The 18,635-nt window shown below is 40.7% G+C and overlaps 1 protein-coding gene across 1 annotated transcript; it reads left to right on the forward strand.

Moving 5' to 3' along the window:
- On the forward strand, positions 1–15,024 carry akirin1 (akirin 1). The gene is made up of 5 exons (XM_061777247.1): positions 1–364; positions 9,563–9,709; positions 13,446–13,574; positions 13,792–13,863; positions 14,507–15,024. The coding sequence occupies exons 1-5, from the start codon at positions 157–159 to the stop codon at positions 14,515–14,517; spliced, it is 567 nt and encodes a 188-aa protein (XP_061633231.1). The 5' UTR covers positions 1–156; the 3' UTR covers positions 14,518–15,024.
- The last annotated feature ends 3,611 nt before the right edge of the window (positions 15,025–18,635 follow it).

Below are 18,635 nucleotides of genomic sequence, written 5' to 3' on the forward strand. Positions count from 1 at the left end.
CATTGTGACGTTTTAAAAATTCAGTAAGATCACTTCGCTTCTGGTTCTCCGAGGAAAAGAAAAAGCCACCTCGAAGCCCGGAAAAGGACGCCCGCCACCGGCATAAACACTACATCTCGTGTCTGTTGGTTTTACGTCCAATTTCTTCCGCCGAAGATGGCCTGCGGGGCGACGCTAAAGCGCTCGATGGAGTTCGAGGCCCTCCTCAGTCCCCAGTCTCCCAAGCGGAGACGGTGCAACCCCCTACCGGGGACTCCCGGCACTCCGTCCCCGCAAAGATGCAACAACCTCCGCGCCGCCGTCGACGGCCCGACGCACTCCGTGTCGTCGCAAAGCGTGGCGGGCGAGAACAGACTGACGCCAGGTACGGTTTAATCCGAATTCATTATCTTTTTTGTTGCCTTTTCTGGGGTGGGTTTCATGGGAGGGAAGGGGGGTTTGGGTGGAGTGGTTAGCTTGAATGGGGGTTGGAGGCTAACGCTTCGCTTGGCTAACATCCGCGAAGGGGAATGTCGTCGCTAAGTTATTGTTGATTTATGACCTATATATCCTCATATGTTCATTTAAATATATCACTAGTGGCCTAAACTGTAAAATGCGTCAATATGAAAGCAAATTTGTTATGTTCGCTTCAAATGCTGATTTCGAAGTTGAAAAATACACTTATTCATGTGAACATCGCGTCCTCCTTCCCTAGCCGTGATGTTAAACTAGTGTGTCGTCCTGTAAGATGTTACAAAATGGCAGGTAAAGGTTGCACAAATGGTAGCAGGCTCATCATCATTGCAGGCCGCTAATTAGAAACTGGCACAATCGTCTTGGCTTGAGGTGGGGGGTGCCATTATTCCTTTCCTCCTGAGGGTGGGAGGGCATTGTTCATTTCCTTAATGCCTCCGCGTTCACTCTCGCCCTCCTCTTTGACAAACTGAGCTGCAGAAATGAGAATTAAAGCCACGAGCAGCAACGGACGGGCCCTCGCATCACCATGGCGAATCCTCGAAATGGTCATCCAACGTTGATTCCATACTCCGCCCATGTTAAATGGTAAACGCAAAAAAAAGCTTTGCCCATCTCTCCAGGATACCTGCTTCCAATTGGGGTGCATTTGGGCGAATTCCCTTGTAAGCGTTAGCTTCTGGCATGGGCCATTGGGACTTTGTCGTGCGCCCCGTTATGATAGACAATCAATTGGCAAAACTGGTGTCAGGGGCTAATTATTTCTAACTTTCCAGGTAGCCTCAAATGATCATCAAACTGTAACGACATGCTCCGCCCACATAAAAAAAAAAAAAACTTTACACTTGAGCATTAACCATTTGTCTAGGATATGTGGTTCTGATTGGTGCTCATATGAGCTAATTCCTTAGTAAGGGTTTGCCAAAGTACGAGCCCTAGAATTCAAATTGCCAATCGTATCAGATTTGCTTCAAACCAAAAAGTTCCGTACATGGTTCCTAGAGACTTTCATGCATCCTGTTATATTGGTATATGTCCACCTGATCTTGTTTTGATGGGCACTTGCATCACCTTTTCATGGCGACTCCCCGTCATTGTCACCAAACTTTGATGCTATGCCTTACCAACATCAGATGGCGTTGACATAAAATACTGTCATTCAATGTACCATCAGTCTGGGTGAAATCCCTGGTTGGGGTAATATGAGGCCTGGAATTTGCACAAAACGACTGCTTCAAACCAAACTGGCCAACAGCTTACTGTTCAATTTCGGGCATGAGTTCTTGAGACTTTATCATGCGTCCTGTTATGAACATTTCCACCGGATTTCATGTTGCTCAGTGAAACTTTTTCTTTAACGGGCCCTCTCATCACCTTTTCATTGCCAATCCTCGAAGCAGTCATCGTTTTGACACTATGCTCCACTGCCCTTTTTAGGATGGCGTGGAGGGGACCCTCTCACCCACCTGTTAAGGATGCCTGATTCTGATTGGGCCACATTTCAGCAATTTCTCTTGTAGAAGTTAGTCAAAATACCAGCCCTGGAATTTGCTCATAATGGCTACTTCAAACCAAAATTACCCTTTTTTAAATGTCAGGCAATGTCCAGCTAATTTTGTGTTGATCGGTGAAACTCGTGTTGGGGTAATATATATTTTTTTACTTTCAAGGGGGCACGATTGATTTGACTTTTGGGGCATTGCGTTCAGGACCCCTAAAGAACCCTAAAATTTATAAATTCTCAGTGCAGTTGAAAAAATTTGTACGTTTTCGAACATGTTAATGAAATAGTCGGAACGTATCGGAAGTAAGGGAACTGCACATAAATGAAAGCCACCTTGAAATGGAAAAGTGCATGTCAACTGACCACTGTAATAAGATGAAATCTCAAGAACAAAGTTTAAACTGTTGTCACTATAAATTCTTTATAAACCACACATCCAAATATTTGAATATTCTTCCAAGTCAACAATGTGTGGCGTGAGTAGAGTTGGGCATCGAGAATCGAGAACCGATTGGACCCGGGTCTTACGTTCAGGTTCGCCCAGTCATTCAAATTTAAATATTTCGGTTCCCAGTTTCGATGCCTAGTCCGCCGACCCCGAATAGAGTGGGGAAAACCAACGCAGAAGCGACGAAAACCAAGAAAAAATGCACACAAAGACGAGCTTGTGCCCAACGGCGGCGGTGAACAAAAGTGTCTTAACTTTAAAATTAATGACCAGTCGCCTCAGTGCAACACTTGGATTAAGATTATATTGTGCAAAGGAGGCTTTCACGATGTTTAGCGTCTGACGCGGTCCGAGCCTCAGCCTACACTGCTTCAGTGAAGTCAACTCTGTCAATTGGGTGAGTGAAATAATAAAATACGGCTATGCCAACATTGAGATGGCTAATAAGGTAAACTGTTGGTTGCACTTTTGCACTGATGGTTTTTAGTGTTTACTTTAGTCTTCAAACCAACGTAAGCGCAGATAACGGGGAAAAAAAGCTTAACATTTAGCTAAAATTTCACTGTAGCAACATTACATCACAATGAATTGGGACAGAATTCACATAAACATTGTCTCACAGTATCATAAACACTAACCTTGTGCCTCATCGGTGGGTAAGGAAAGGAATCGTTTTATAGCATTTGGTTAATCCATTAAAAAAAAAAGTATGAAGCTACTTTTGTGCCAAAATGCTGAGTTGCAGTGCGTACCCTTCAAAATAAAAGGCTATAGAAGCTTTAAAACAGGAAGTCACGTTAAAACTTTCACATATAAACCATTTGACGTGATAAAACAGTCCCAAATAACGATTTTAACAATGCTATATTTAAGTTTTAGCTGAAACATAAATATTAAGTCTATTGGGTTAGTTCCACACACATTGCCTTTTAGTTCATAGGTTAGATGGGTATACTGGTTATAAAGAACCCTGAGTCAAATGTTCATTTTAGTCTATGCTGCGGGCTGCTAAGAAAATGGCTGTTCATAATTTGGACACACTATTTAAACTTTTTGACCCAGCCCCTTAAAATAATCGAAATAAGGAACCGGAATCTGGACCGGAATCGCTCAAATTCAAACTATGCCCAACGATGTGAAATTATCGTGTGTCGTGGGATGCGACCCGCTTCACAATGTGACTTAACGCCTGCCCTTTGTTGGATTATCATTGCATCTACTAGTTTGCATAATCAGGAAAAGGGATGCGTCAATGTAAAGTTCCTTTTCGGCGGTTAACCCCCTTCTCTCGTTCTCTTACTAATGACAGAAAGCCGTATGGTTTCAAACTGCCAAAGTGGGACCTGGCTGAGCACATGCTTGTAGGCCGACACAGGGAGTGGTGCTTATCTATTGCACGGCATGCTAGTTGAGCGCGTACACACACACACACACACACACAGACACAGCTGTTTTCTGACAAATACATCATGTATTTCCGCTCAGGGAGAAGTGTCATTCCAGTTAGACATTTATATCTTTCCCTGGAAGAGTTTCTTGAGTTTCATGCAAATCTCCACGGATTAGAATTTTGTACCTACAAAATGGTGGACATCGTTTGATAATATACTTACTTTGAGCCAGTAAGATATACCAGGAAGACAAAATATGTTCAGTGTTCTTCTTGCAGTTTTCCCTTTATATAGCTAAAGCAATTTTTTACATTGTATACGTTTAGGTTTTAGGCGGCACGGTGGGTGATTAGAACATCTGCCGCACAGTTCTGAAGTTTGGGGTTTGAATCCGGGCTCTGCCCTTCCTGTGTAGTTTCCATATTCTCCCTGTTCCTGTGGGGGTTTTCTGCCAGTACTCCTGCAACCTCGTGCATTCCAAAAACGCGACTACTTTTAAGACCTCCTGAATTCCACCGACACGTCTTCCCATGAGGAAGCAGTCTAGGGGCTCTTGAGGTGGCCTCTCTGATCACTGGGGTTGAGGTCACCAAGGTGGTTTAAAAAGCTCTTCGGTGGCAGGGCCCCACGGGTGGGTGAGATCCACCTGCAGTTCCTTAAGGCTCTGGATGTTGTAGGGCTGTCCTGGTTGACACGCCTCTGCAACATGGCATTGACATTGGGGAAAGTGCCTCTCGATTGGCAGACCGGGGTGGTGGTCCCCCTTTTTAAGAAGGCGGACCTGAGGGTGTGTTCCAACTATCGGGGGATCATACTCCTCAGCCTCGCTGGCAAGGTCTATTCAGGGGTTCTGGAGGAGTAGTGTGGTTTTCGTCTTGGCTGTGGAACAGTACACCCTCAGCCGGGTCAACCCATTGACTTCACCAGACTGTCGCATTCTTCATTTGAAATGCTTTTCTGCAGCCTATTTCATTTCTTGTTTGTTTCTGGGGGTTTCTCCCTTCAGTCTCCTCTTGAGGAAGTAAAATGAATGCTCCATTGGGTTAAGGTCCATTGATTGACTTGGCCAGTCTAAGACCTTTTCTCAGGTGAAACCCAAAGCCGAAAACAACCACTATCTGTTTAAACAATCAATCTAAAAGGCAACACCTGAGCAACTAGAAACACCCATCAGTTACATGTTACAATACCTTTGCTCACTTGAAAAGTGGGTGGGTTCAAACAAAAGGTTCTCTGTCCTGAGTTGTAAATACCATGAAACAAAAGCTGGAATTCTGAACTTTTGTCTCATATTGATCTTTTGATCGGAAACCCAAAGGAATTGACCTTGCCGTTCCAATACTTTGCTAGTCTTTTTTAAAATTTATTTTAAAATGTTTTTTTCTAATCTATTATCAGATTAATCAATAACCTTTTTGATAATCGATTAATCATTTTGAGACCTTGACTTAAAATTGTCCCATTCCTAGGAATTTAAGCCTCTCAACACTTAGGATTAATTATATTTATAATAACAATAAAGCAGTAACTATTGATAATTATAAAAAAGACTTATTTGTTTCATCAAAATAAGACATTTGCAAACAACCTTTTTGTACGGAAAACAATGGTCAACATTTTTGTTTTGTTTGCCCCCCACCCCGACGGATTTTACGGACCAAACCAGTAACTGAATCATCAGTTTGTTTGTGCATTTTCTCTGTCAATTAAATTTGGTATATCCTGTTTTTGAATAAAGGGATGGAAATGTAAGTTTGTTTTTTAAACCCTGATTCATCAATTCATTGAATAATAGGTACATGAATCGATTATCAAAATAGTTAGTTGCAGCCCTAATATTTTGTAGAGTAATAATTAATATAAAGTGGAACATCTAAAGTCGAACTCCAAACCATAAAACAGGAAATGAAATATTTTGACATATGATAGAATCTGGCTGTACAGTACAATATGAGCAACAAAACAAATTGTGCCCTACTGTACAGTAATCTTACCAATCCAATGGTAACGTTAAAAGCATGTAACTGATAGCATAATACTAATAACTAGCGTGAAAATCCCAGGAGGCGGTAGCCAACACACTTCACAATAATACCATGCAGGGAAAAATAAGCGTTCCATTGCCCTTTTTTTGAAAGAGAAATGTCTTTCTTGGAATGTTAACAGTTGTATGTAGCCACTGTCATATTGCTCGTGTATAGCCTGAAAATGACCAGAGACGCTAGCTAAAAAGTTAAAAACCACAGTGTTCTGTTGCAGCTTTTCTAAAACAGAATTTTCTGTTTTCTAGAATGTTAACCATAGCATGTAGTAGGTGGCATGTTGTCAATTAGTAATGTGAAAATGACAGGTGATGCTAGCTGACAAACGGCACAATTTCACCCTTCTATAAAATGTTTCTATCACACTTTCTGATGCAAATTTCCCTTTTTTCTGGAATGATATGTAGCCCTGAGCATATGGAAAAATTTTACCCCTCTCAAATGAAAAAAACCTGTTCGATTGCACTCTTTCTGAGGCAGAAATTTCTTAGTGTCTTGGAATGCTAATGATAACATGTAGCTAATAGTACGAACATCACCAGAAAAGCTGGTAGGAAAAAATTGTACCCCGCTAAAACGTTAACAACCCAGCATTCCTTTGCACCTTCTATGATGCAGAATTTGCCAGTGTTCTGGAATGCTATGTCAGGTGTAAAAATAAACCAGACGCTAGTCAACAAACGCCACAATTTTACCATGCCTTTTCCATTTCTGTTGCACTTTTTTTCTGACAAATATCAGTTTCCTGGAATGTGGCGTTGCTACAAAAACAGTGCAGCACTCGAAGCAAAAGATGGCCTTTAGTTGATTTACTGGAATTTGAACGGAGCCATCATATGCCTCAGTGGACCCCACTTTCACTCACTCACTCACTCCCCCCCCTCCCTCCGTCCGAGCCTTTAAACTCTAACTTTTTGCCATGTTTCCCCCTAACTCCCGGAAGGAAGTGTCTGTGATTGCTCAGCCTGGCCGTTGTTACCAAGCAACAACCTGAAGTTCACTTGCTACAACTAATGAGGGTGCAGTGAAACATGTGCGGACACATCTTAACTTTTTTATTTTTATTTTATATATATTTTTTTAAATCTTCTTGTATGTTACAATAGTAACTAGTCATGCAACTTGTTGTAGTACATGTTACTCCCACAAATGCTTCCTTTTGCCTGTCAGCAGCTGTTGCCTAGCTTGGAGACCTCCGCCCAAGATAAATGAGGGGTTGCTGTTTTTGTTGAGATCCAGTCGTTTGAACCCATTTCACACACGCAGCCTGAAAAATATAAAGGCTCTACACAGAGATTGAGCCATAATTGAAAGTTTTACACAGACCTCTCTCTCTCTCTCTCTATCTATCTATCTATCTATCTATCTATCTATCTAAATAAAACCATCATGCAGACAATCTGTCTTAGTAGCATGCTTTCCTCCTGGCATGCACTTTTTTTGCTACGCAAGTCAGCAGTAACAGTCTGTGAGGAAAAATAATCACAGCAAAATTTCGCCATATCGCGAATAAAAGCTGCGAATGTCACTGCAACAAAAAAATCTGCAATGCACTGAACCCACAAAAAGCGATATAGCAAAAGACGACTGTACGATGAAATCAATAATTTGTTCTTCTAATACAGTCTGCGCGATCCACTCTGTTGTCGTCGACATGGTAACGTGTATCCGGTTGCGTTTGAGTTGACATGATAAAGCCCAATGATCGTAAAAAACTGGATGCGGTGGTATCGAAATAAAAGATTTTATTGCAGTAGTCTGACAGTGCAATCGTGAAAGACCAAATTTGCCTTGTAGTCTGATCCACGCATTACGTGTTGTCTGTCTCAGGCGTGTTGTCTGTCCCACACCGCCGACAAGGCTAAAAATAAACTAGCTTTTGGATTCATATATACTTTACACGATGGTGACGCGGAGTAAATGTCTTTTGTGGAGTCATTGATCGGATCGGCAAATTGTGACGTTAAAGCCGATGAGCATAAAATACTAAAGATCGGCCGATACAATGAGGCTCATCAGATTGGCGTAAAGTCTGCTTTCAACTTATGTTTTATGGCTGCAACCGTGCTCACTGGAACCTTCAGAAGCTTCAATATGCGCCTTTAACGAATGCCATCGTTATGTTTTGCAACAATTACTTTGCGATGGTATTGAGACAGCTCTTTGCTCTTACCCATCATGGGATGGGTAAGAGCAGACTCACACCCTAGCAATGAGACCTTTTTGTAGGCCATTAATTGGGACTGAACCAGATGATATTCATTTGCACTGACAAGGGGCTGGATTGCTGTTTGATTATTGATAGATTTTAAGTGTTGTCTTGGCTTTCCATGCCTTTTTGTACTTCCCTTTCTTCATGTTCAATACTTTTTCCCTGTGTCATTTCACATTTTTACACAACTTAATTTCTGATCTTATTTGTTTTACTTTCTTTATGTATGGATTACTTGGGTTCCCAACTTGTGCTGAAACCTTCAGGTCAATTGCACCTTTGGAAGTACATTTAGTGAGAAAAATGAATGTTAAATACTTGTTAAATACTTATTTCAGCCGCTGTGTGTGTGTGTGTGTGTATACAGATTTACACTGATTCATAAAATGGAAAGTTTTAAACAGACGTTGCAAATATAAGTTTTACAGACATTCTGTGAAAAGGTTTTAAACGGCTCCTGCAAAATTGATAACGGTTTTACATGGAGCTCCAGTTGAAGACTGAAATGAAAATGGAGATCCCACAAAGTACAGGTAAAAGAATTACTAGGGATCCTACAAAATTGGGGAAAAGTTTTACACAAAGATCCTGCAAAACGTACCTTAAATACATATTGAAATTGTGGAAAATCGGGGAAAAAAATGCACACAATCCAACACAATTGAGAAATACTTTGAGAGCCTGTTCTTTAAAAAAATTCATCGATCATGGAAGATTGGAAAAAATATTTAAACTTGGATCCTGCAAAATCTTTTTGAGATCTAGGGCTGCAACTACCGATTATTTTACTAATCGATTTTAATTATAATTTTAATTCTTTTTTTGATTGACTGAATCTGATAACATTTTCCATCGCTTTATTAAAAAATGGGACCTCGTTTTAAATTGACTATGCAGAAAAGGCGCTGTCTGCTTTCATTGAGGACTAAAGAAATCAAATGTTTACTGATGAGAGGCTGCAATTCTGAGAATTTGGACAATTTTAAGTTACACAAGGTCTAAACGATTAATCAATTATCAAAATAGTTGTTGAATTTGTTCATTTGTTTTTTATTAATTGTTGCACCTTGACACAGATCCTCCAAATTCAATAACATTTAACCATTTCCTTAAATTAAAACAAATTGAGCCTGCATTTGTTTTTTTACTACACAGAGAGCTGGAAAATTTGTAAATAGCTGCTTTTCTAGGCAGTGTGAAGGGGGCTATCAATGAGATGCTTTCCTGTTTGTTTTTCCAGGAGCTTTCCCTGAACTTTGAACGTTTTGAAGACAACACAATATTACTGATATGTAAATCTGCAGTTTTGTCTCAACATTAATGTGTGACCATTGTTGATCTGATATCTCTTATTACTCTTGTGTTCTCACTGTAAAATATTTCTACATCTGCTTGTAATGACATCAGTGACTCAATGGAGTCCACAGGTGCTTTGTTCAAAAGACAACAATGAGAAAAGATGTAGTCTGTCAGAGAATTGACATTTTGTTTTTTTGTTTGTTGCTACAGAGCAGATCTTCCAAAACCTGCGCCAGGAGTACAGCAGGATCCAGAGGAGGCGGCAGCTGGAGGGGGCCTTCAACCAGACGGAGGCCTGCGGACCCTCCTACGCCGCCAGCCCCTCTTCATCCCTGCACGCCCCCAGCTCCCCACCAGGTAGCAGAAGACACCCGTCCCGGCGTATATACAGTCTATATCTGACCCCTCAGGAATGTTTTTTATTTTTTTATTTTTTGTGGTTAGAATGCCTGATTTCACTGCAGCATTTTATAAAAATTGGGACAGATGTTGCAATTTATTTTCTTTTTTCTTCTAACTCATTCAATGCCAGATGTTTTAGAACATATGTCAAACTCAGGCCTGGGGGTCGAATTTGGCCCATGATGCAATTATATTTGGCCCGCAAGACGATATCAAATGTGTATTAGAGCTGGCCCTCCAGTATATAGCACATGCGGCACTAATATTACAAATCCCAGAATGCTTTGCTAGTGTGTTGGCCCATCAGTCTTAACCGGCGAACGCCCCTTCCCTTTCTGTTGTGGTCGTTGGCAATTATGCTACCCGTCTCCTCGAGCAAATTTATACTTCCACTCCCCAAAAATGGCCAAACAAAAGATGGAAAACTGTTAACTTCCAAGACAGGTGGGAGGCAGATTGTCTGTTCACTAAAGTACAAGACAGACGTGTTTGTTGTGTGTGGAGCAATGTGGCTGTAACAAAGAATATAACATAAATGAATAGTTGTTTTTTTTAATGCCCTTTCTAGGCAGGGACTGTTAATCGTTTGAAGTTTGGATTTTTATTGAAGGACATTCTTATTTTTTTTGGGTTGTTTTGTTGTTGGCCTTTGAAAAAAGATTTACATCAAAAAGAAATGTAGTTGGAGATGGAAAAATAGAAGACGGAGAGACAGAAGAATTCATGTTATCTTTTTAAATACAAAACAACAAACAAATACCTCTGACGTCCTTTTAATGCAAATTTGAGTTCTCGTGTATACATTAATTGGAGACTCTAAATTGCCCGTAGGCATGACTGTGAGTGCGAATGGTTGTTTGTTTCTATGTGCCATGCGATTGGCTGGCAACCAGTTCAGGGTGTACCCCGCCTCCTGCCCGATGACAGCTGGGATAGGCTCCAGCACGCCCGCGACCCTAGTGAGGAGAAGCGGCTCGGAAAATGGATGGATCGATATTAGTTTATTTCAGATTCAGTGTTTTAGCAAAATGTAACTTTGTCATGATAAACTTTAACGCTACACTTCTGCAGAGAAGGGAAACATGCACAGTGATTTTTCATTAAATATTGAGTTTGGCCTGTGACGTCCCAATTTTTTTATTTTGGCCCACTGTGAATTTGAGTTTGACACCCTGTTTTAGAACATTTTGACTGATCTTTCAATACCCACAGAATATTGATCTGTCATCATACAATCACCAAACCTATCAAAAGAAAGTATACTCTTCTTTCACCAGAAAATGTTTCTACTGGTTTCTATTTAGTAATCAGCAGTAGACTTTACGCCTGTGTGATCGGTATCGGCCGATAATTAGCATTTTATGGTGATCGGCTTTCATGTCATCATTCGCCGATCCGATCGACGACGTCATCGATCGGCTCTGCACAAGACATTTAACTCTGCGTTGCCGTTGCGTATGAATCCAAAAGATAATTAATTTTTAGCCTTCTCACGTGTCTTGTGGCACAGTAGTGTAACTATCTGACGGCCAATAAAGTTTTTTTTCCAATCTTGTCGGTTAAAAAACACGTCATCGGTGTGGGACTATTTTGCGCTGTCACAGACAAACGACAGTTATTTGCAGTCTGCACAACTGAAATACGTTGTGGGGAACCTCATCTAAATGCTTCAACACAAATTTGATCGGTCACCCGAAGAATGTACAACCCAAATTCCAATGAAGTTGGATGTTGTTAAACATAAATAAAAACAGAATGCAAAGATTTGCAAATCATGTTCAACCTATATTTAATTTAATACACTACAAAGACAAGATATTTAATGTTCAAACTTTATTGTTTTTAGCAAATAATCGTTAACTTAGAATTTTATGGCTGCAACACGTTCCAAAAAAGCTGGGACACGTGGCAGAAAAGACTGAGAAAGTTGGGGAATGCTCATCAAACACCTGTTTGGAACATCCCACAGGTGAACAGGCTAATTGGGAACGGGTGGGTGTCATGATTGGGTATAAAAGGAGCTTCGCTGAAATGCTCAGTCATTCACAAGCAAAGATGGGGCAAGGTTCACCTCTTTGTGAACAAGTGCGTGAGAAACTAGTCAAACAGTTTAAGGACAATGTTCCTCAATGTACAATTGCAAGGAATTTCGGGATTTCATCATCTACGGTCCATAATCATCAAAAGGTTCAGAGAATCTGGAGATATTACTGCATGAAAGCGGCAAGGCCGAAAACCAACATTGAATGCCCGTGACCTTCGATCCCTCAGGCGGCACTGCATCAAAAACCGACATCAATGTGTAAAGGATATCACCACATGGGCTCAGGAACACTTCAGAAAGCCAATGTCAGTAAATACAGTTTGACGCTACATCCGTAAGTGCAACTTAAATCTCTACTATGCAAAGCAAAAGCCATGTATCAACAAGACCCAGAAACTCCGCCGGCTTCTCTGGGTCCGACCTCATCTAATATGGACTGATGCAAGTGGAAAAGTGTTCTGTGGTCCGACGAGTCCCCATTTCAAATTGTTTTTAAAAATTGTGGACGTCGTGTCAAAGAGGAAAAGAACCACTGTTATGGATGCAAAGTTCAAAAGCCCGCATCTGTGATGGTCTGGGGCTGTGTTAGTGCCAATGACATGGCTAACTTACGCATCTGTGAAGGCACCATTTAATGCTGAAAGGTGCATACAGGTTTTGGAGAAACATATGCTGCCATCCAAGCAAACATTTTTTCATGGACCCCCCTGCTTATTTCAGCAAGACAATGACAAACCACATTCTGCACATGTTACAACAGCGTGGCTTCGTAGTAAAAGAGTGTGGGTACTAGACTGGCCTGCCTGCAGTCCAGACCTGTCTCCCATTGAAAATGTGTGGCGCATTATAAAGTGTAAAATATGACAACGGAGACCCCGGACTGTTGAACAGCTGAAGCTGTACATCAAGCAAGAATGGGGAAGAATTCCACATACAAAGCTTCAACAATTAGTGTCCTCAGTTCCCAAACGCTTATTGAATGTTGTTAAAAGAAAAGGTGATTTAACACAGTGGTAAACATGAACCTGCCTCAGCTTTTTTTGGAACGCGTTGCAGCCATAAAATTCTGTTAATGATTTTGCTAAAAACAAAGTTTATCAGCTTGAACATTAAATGTCTTTGTCGTGTATTCAATTAAATATAGGTTGAACATGATTTGCAAATCATTGTATTCTGTTTTTATTTGTTTAAGACAACGTCCCAACGTCATTGGAATTGGGGTTGTACACGAGGAGCATGCCGCGTTAAAGCAACGCAGCGTGGAGGGGGGGGTGGGGGAAGTAAGTTGGCACCCATTATTTCTGTCATGTTATGTCAGTGGCCAATCCTTGAATACCCCCGAGAGGTCCTTGATGGTTTTAACTTTTGTCTAAAATGAAACACTTTATATCATACATATATATATATACACCTGTATATACTCTGTTGGATTGTGAGATGCATGTTTTGCGCCCTCATAATTTACGCGACCACCTAATCTTTTTCCGTTTAAAAGCTGCACAAATTTAAAGCAATGCAACGTCCCCGGGTGCCATTAGTTATGTAGAAGTTTGAATTTAATTTGTTGGCATATTGTAATGCACATTGGTGGACGGACTGAGTCATATTACAGAAATTTTGAATTTTCAAACGATTTTGTTTTGTCAGGCGCCTCGAGACGAGACCAGCCCTCGTTCACGCTCAAGCAGGTGAGCTACCTGTGCGAGCGCTTGCTCAAAGATCACGAGGAGAAGATCCGCGAGGAGTACGAACAGATCCTTAACACAAAACTCTCAGGTAACAATGATGATTATGATGGTACACTTTTCACACTGGAAATCAGGTGTACTTTATTCTATTTTTTGTAACCCTGTGGTGCTGAAGACACTAAAGTCCAGTGATTGATCGATAGTTTAACTAACCATTGGTCTTTTTCTCTCTCTCTCCCCCTCTCTCTCTATCTCGCGCTCTCTCTCCCCCCTTCCCTCCCTCCCTCCCTCCCTCCCTCCCACAGAACAATACGAATCGTTTGTGAAATTCACACAAGATCAGATCATGCGAAGATACGGCGCCCGGCCTGCTAGTTGTAAGTAGTCAACCCCCCATTTTATCATTATATTTATGGATAGTATTTTGCTTTTATTTTTTTTTGTTACTTGGGTTTATTTTAGAGATTTTATATTTAGAGGTTTAAAAAATAATACTAATAATTCTGCATTTGTCTTGTTCATATTTGCAAATTCTTTTTTGGGTGCACATTAGATACATTTTATGTTATTCTATGTTTTAATATTTTATTACATTAAATACTTTTACGTTTTAAGCAGTTTAAGTGTGTTTGTGCCCTTTGGGGGTAATTTATTATTTTTTTTAAATTATTTCCAAAAAACAATCTTGTTTTTTGGGGGTGGTAATGTTTCAATATTTATACATACTTTAAACTTTTGTTAATTTTGTAACTATTATTTTTTTTTGGTTAAACATCTTTTTTCTCGCCTGTGTGGAGTTTGCATGTTCTCACCGTCCTTGTATGGGTTTTCTCCGGGTACTCTGAAAACATGCATGATAGATTAATTGAAGACTAAATTGTCCATAGGTGTGAATTTGTGTGCGACTGGTTGTTTATATGTTCCCTGCGTTGGCTGGCGGCCAGTTCAGGATGTACCCCACCTCTTGCCGCCTTGTCCATATTTAACATGACTGCTTACTGTCTTTTTGCGTCTTTCCAGATGTCTCCTGAACGCACGACCGCAAGATTCCAGCTTAGTCTCCACCATGAGATGGCCATTCTTCTTTGGCCCTCTACCACTTTATTTTTAATTTTGATCCCCAGAGAGCCACACACACAGACACAGTGCCATGGTTTATCCGTTTTTAATCCAAAATTCTTGCTGCTGGCCAAAACCTCAAAATCTTGAAATGACCTCTGACATGTCACCCCCGCTCGCCTACCCTCTCTGCCTCCTATCTCCCCCTTAGGTTTCTTGTCTCTGCTCTGTGTCTCTCTCTGAAAATGTGGACTGAAGCAGATCCCAGTGTGTCCAATCTCTGGCCTGGCACTGTAGACTACAAAGCTTATTATTCTTGTTGGCTCATGTGATAGAAGCTCTTTGGAATGAGCAGCTGTATTTAACACCATGTTGTCCCCTCCTTGCTCACTTGTTCGCTCCTCTAACATGAGGATGTGCTCTTTAGTTTTTTTGTTTCTCCCTTTTGATGAAAAAAATAAACGTCCTGTGATTTTAAATCTGCTGGAGGATTTATTTTGTTTTGTTTTGATTTTTATTTCTAATTGTCTAGATTCTACATTGTATGCTCCTCTTGGTGGACTGGATTTAATGTACTTTTCTGAAGGTTCCGATTGACAGTCTATAGTTGTAACATTGCAAGCGAGGAACATTTTGGTGAAATTCAGCTTTTTGAATTAAAAATAGGCCTTTTACGTGAATTGTACAGATCCGATGAGTTTTTCTTGGGGGGGCGGGCGCTGTCGTTATCGTTATCAGCGGCTGTTTCATACTCCTTGAACGCTGGCAACTAGATCCATTCCACACATCAACCATCCAGACACAGATGTAATTTCTAAATATTACTCCGTGGCAGACTAATATGCGAAAGCGCATCGGCCTGAGGTTCCGCCTGTGCGCTCTGGACCTGCTTTGGAGTCACAGGAGTTGACGACACCAGAAAAAACACTATCGCCGCTTCAGCTGTTATGAAGTAACGGTACCGCTTCAGCTGTTAAGAAGTAACGATACTTTTACTCAGTTTCAATTATCTAAATGTCGCTTGCTACTTTTATTTATCAATTATTGCTTAATCAACGGCGGCACGGTGGATGACTGATTAACACATCTGCCTCACAGTTATGAGGACTGGGGTTCAAATCCCGGCCCTGCCTGTGTGGAGTTTGCATGTTCTCCCTGTGCCTGCGTGGGTTTTCTCCGGGCACTCCGGTTTCCTGTGTGGTAGGTTGATTGAATACTCTAAATTGCCCGTAGGTATGAATGTGAGTGCGAATGGTTGTTTGTTTCTATGTGCCCTGCGATTGGCTGGCGACCAGTTCAGGATGTACCCCGTATCTCGCCCGAAAATAGCTGGGATAGGCTCCAGCAGCCTGTGACCCTAGTGAGAAGTGGTATGGAAAATGGATGGATGGATGCTTAATCAACTATTTCATGCGCGAGACTGCGACTTCCGCATTGGGTGCTGTTTGGGCCAATCCAGTTAAAGCGCCAGTGACTTTTAAGTCTAGTTCACCAAACGACAAAAGAAGTCACATGACCTCACGCAACGGCTTCTATTGGGCTTCCCGGGCATGGGTATTAACACTAGATAAGACAGCCCGGCTGGTTGTTGTGTCTATGTGGCGGCCATTTTGGGAAGGTTGTCGTTACCATGAAGGCAACGGCGCACTCATGTTTACATTTAGATGAAAAAAAACAACAGCTATCATGTATTGTTATATTTGTCTGGCAGTATCTGCCCAAATGTGTATATTTCAGCCCACTTATAAATTAAGAAAACACCTTACAGTAAACATTTTATTTTGAGGTTTGTGCTGTAGTTAAAAAAATAAAATAAAATAATAATAATCTGAAGTTACTCAGTACTTGAGTAATTATTTCACGGTAAGTAATTTTTTGGGAGGACTACGTTTTACTTGAGTCACATTATCACCAAGTAACAGTACTCTTACTTGAGTACAATATTTGGCTACTCTACCGACCTCTGGAGTGGACATCCTCTATTGCCACTCTTGCATTTAAGCAAAATTTTTTGCTCATCAGATCAGCCAGTTTCGTATTTGTTACACTTGTCTTTTGTATTTTCGTGTTGAGGTTGTGGTCCCAACGGAACCGCGAAGCACACGTAACATCGGTGACAAGACCTGATCTGCTAGTACATCTCGTATTAAACAGTAAACGTGCCTACAATTAGTTTACGGATGTTAATGTTAAATGTATTAAGCGACAGAGCGCTGTTTGGATTATGTCACAACACAATGAACTAACTTCAAATTCAGAAATGGCCCAAAAATACTTTACTTACTATTTTCCTGGAGGATGCATTTGGGATTAGCCTTTGAAGTTGGTAATAGTGAAAAGTGATGTGAAACAGACTGATTTTAGTCAATTCTTTTCCAATTGAGAGTGCTTAACGAGGTGGATGCTATTCATGTGGCACACCTCGAAGTGGAGATGGGCCTGGCTTAAGTTGGAGGCCAAAACAAAAAAGCAAAGAAATGAGGCCAATTTAATTTTAATCTTAAATATGTACACCATCATGTTCTTGAGCAGTGTAATGCATGTTAAAATAAAAAAAAATCTCTCAGGGGACCCAGGGATCCCCCCAGACACCCCTACAAAGTTATTTAAAAAATAAAAATAAAAAATGTATTAACTTTTTCAAGCCTTTGGTGTTTGCTTCTCTGTAGGAACCATTTTGGGTAACAAAATGGATGGCAAAATTCACTTTGGAACGGTACAACCATTTGATTAGGATTTAGGTTAACAGTATTGGGAAGACAGTGACTACACAGACTGTGTAGACAGTTCTAGACAGTTCTACACAGCGGTCATCGAATCTGTCCTGTGTTCTTCCATCACAGTCTGGTTTGGTGCTGCTACAAAAAAGGACAAACTCCGACTGCAACGGACAATCAAAACTGCTGAAAGGATTGTCGGTACCCCCCTAACCACCCTTGAGGACTTGCACGCTGCCAGAACTAAGACAAGGGCGTGCAAAATCCTCTCGGACCCTCCCCACCCTGGTCACCAGCTCTTCCAGCTCCTTCCCTCAGGTAGGCGCTACCGATCAATGCAAACTAGAACTAGTAGACATTCCAACAGCTTCTTCCCTCTTGCAATCAACTTCTTGAACAGCTAACTTACAATTCCATTACAACAAGCTGGCAATTTTTTGACTTGAGTTCGTTGTCACATTTCTGTATTATGTATTACTCGTGCGCTCACTGTAGTTGTCTCGCCGTGCTGCACTATTTGCATATAGTGGCCACTCATGCCAGAGTAGTATCTGCTCCATTTGCACACTGAGGAGTATCTGTAACATTTGCACAACCATTGTCCCAGATTATCGCAGTACTCGTCACTTTAAACCGCATACACTCCTTGAAGTCTCAGTGCCCTTTGCACAATGGTCATTGCACCGGACTATTGCGATATTAGCCATTCGAACTGAGGACTCTGCATCTTTTTGCACAATTGTTGTTTGTTGTTGTTTTTTGTTAATGTCTTTATGTCTCCAAAGTGTTCTGTAAATTGACTGTCTGTTGTACTAGAGCGGCTCCAACTACCGGAGACAAATTCCTTGTGTGTTTTGGACATACTTGGCAAATAAAGATGATTCTGATTCTGATATTGGGGAAATTTATTTAAAAATTTTAAAAAATGTGCAAATTGTCAGGAAAAAAAACATTGTAAAGTTTTGTTCAAACTATTTTTCTTAATATAAGAAAACATTGTGGTTTTCATTGGAGTTATGATGTATCACTATAGTATATACAGTTTTAAAATAATAATCTGGTTAAAAACAATTCCAAGATCATTAATAAAAATCTATGTACAGTATCATTTTGTGATAAAATAAATTTCATTTAATTTACATTTAAAACATGCTACACAATCAAACAGAATGATGCTCGTAGGTGTACATGCAGCCTGTTTAAAATTTGGTGACCGGTATATTTAAATTTTTGACTCCATTAATTTTTTTTAAGTACAGTTCAGTCAAAAAGAGAGGGTTACATTACACGGAATCTAGCGCCACTGTGTGGTACATAAACGTACCAACACTCATTCCTTTTGTACCCTGTTCTGGATTGCTGTAAATCCATAA

The sequence above is a fragment of the Phyllopteryx taeniolatus genome, chromosome 6 (assembly GCF_024500385.1).
Source record: "Phyllopteryx taeniolatus isolate TA_2022b chromosome 6, UOR_Ptae_1.2, whole genome shotgun sequence".
NCBI classification, from domain to species: domain Eukaryota; kingdom Metazoa; phylum Chordata; class Actinopteri; order Syngnathiformes; family Syngnathidae; genus Phyllopteryx; species Phyllopteryx taeniolatus.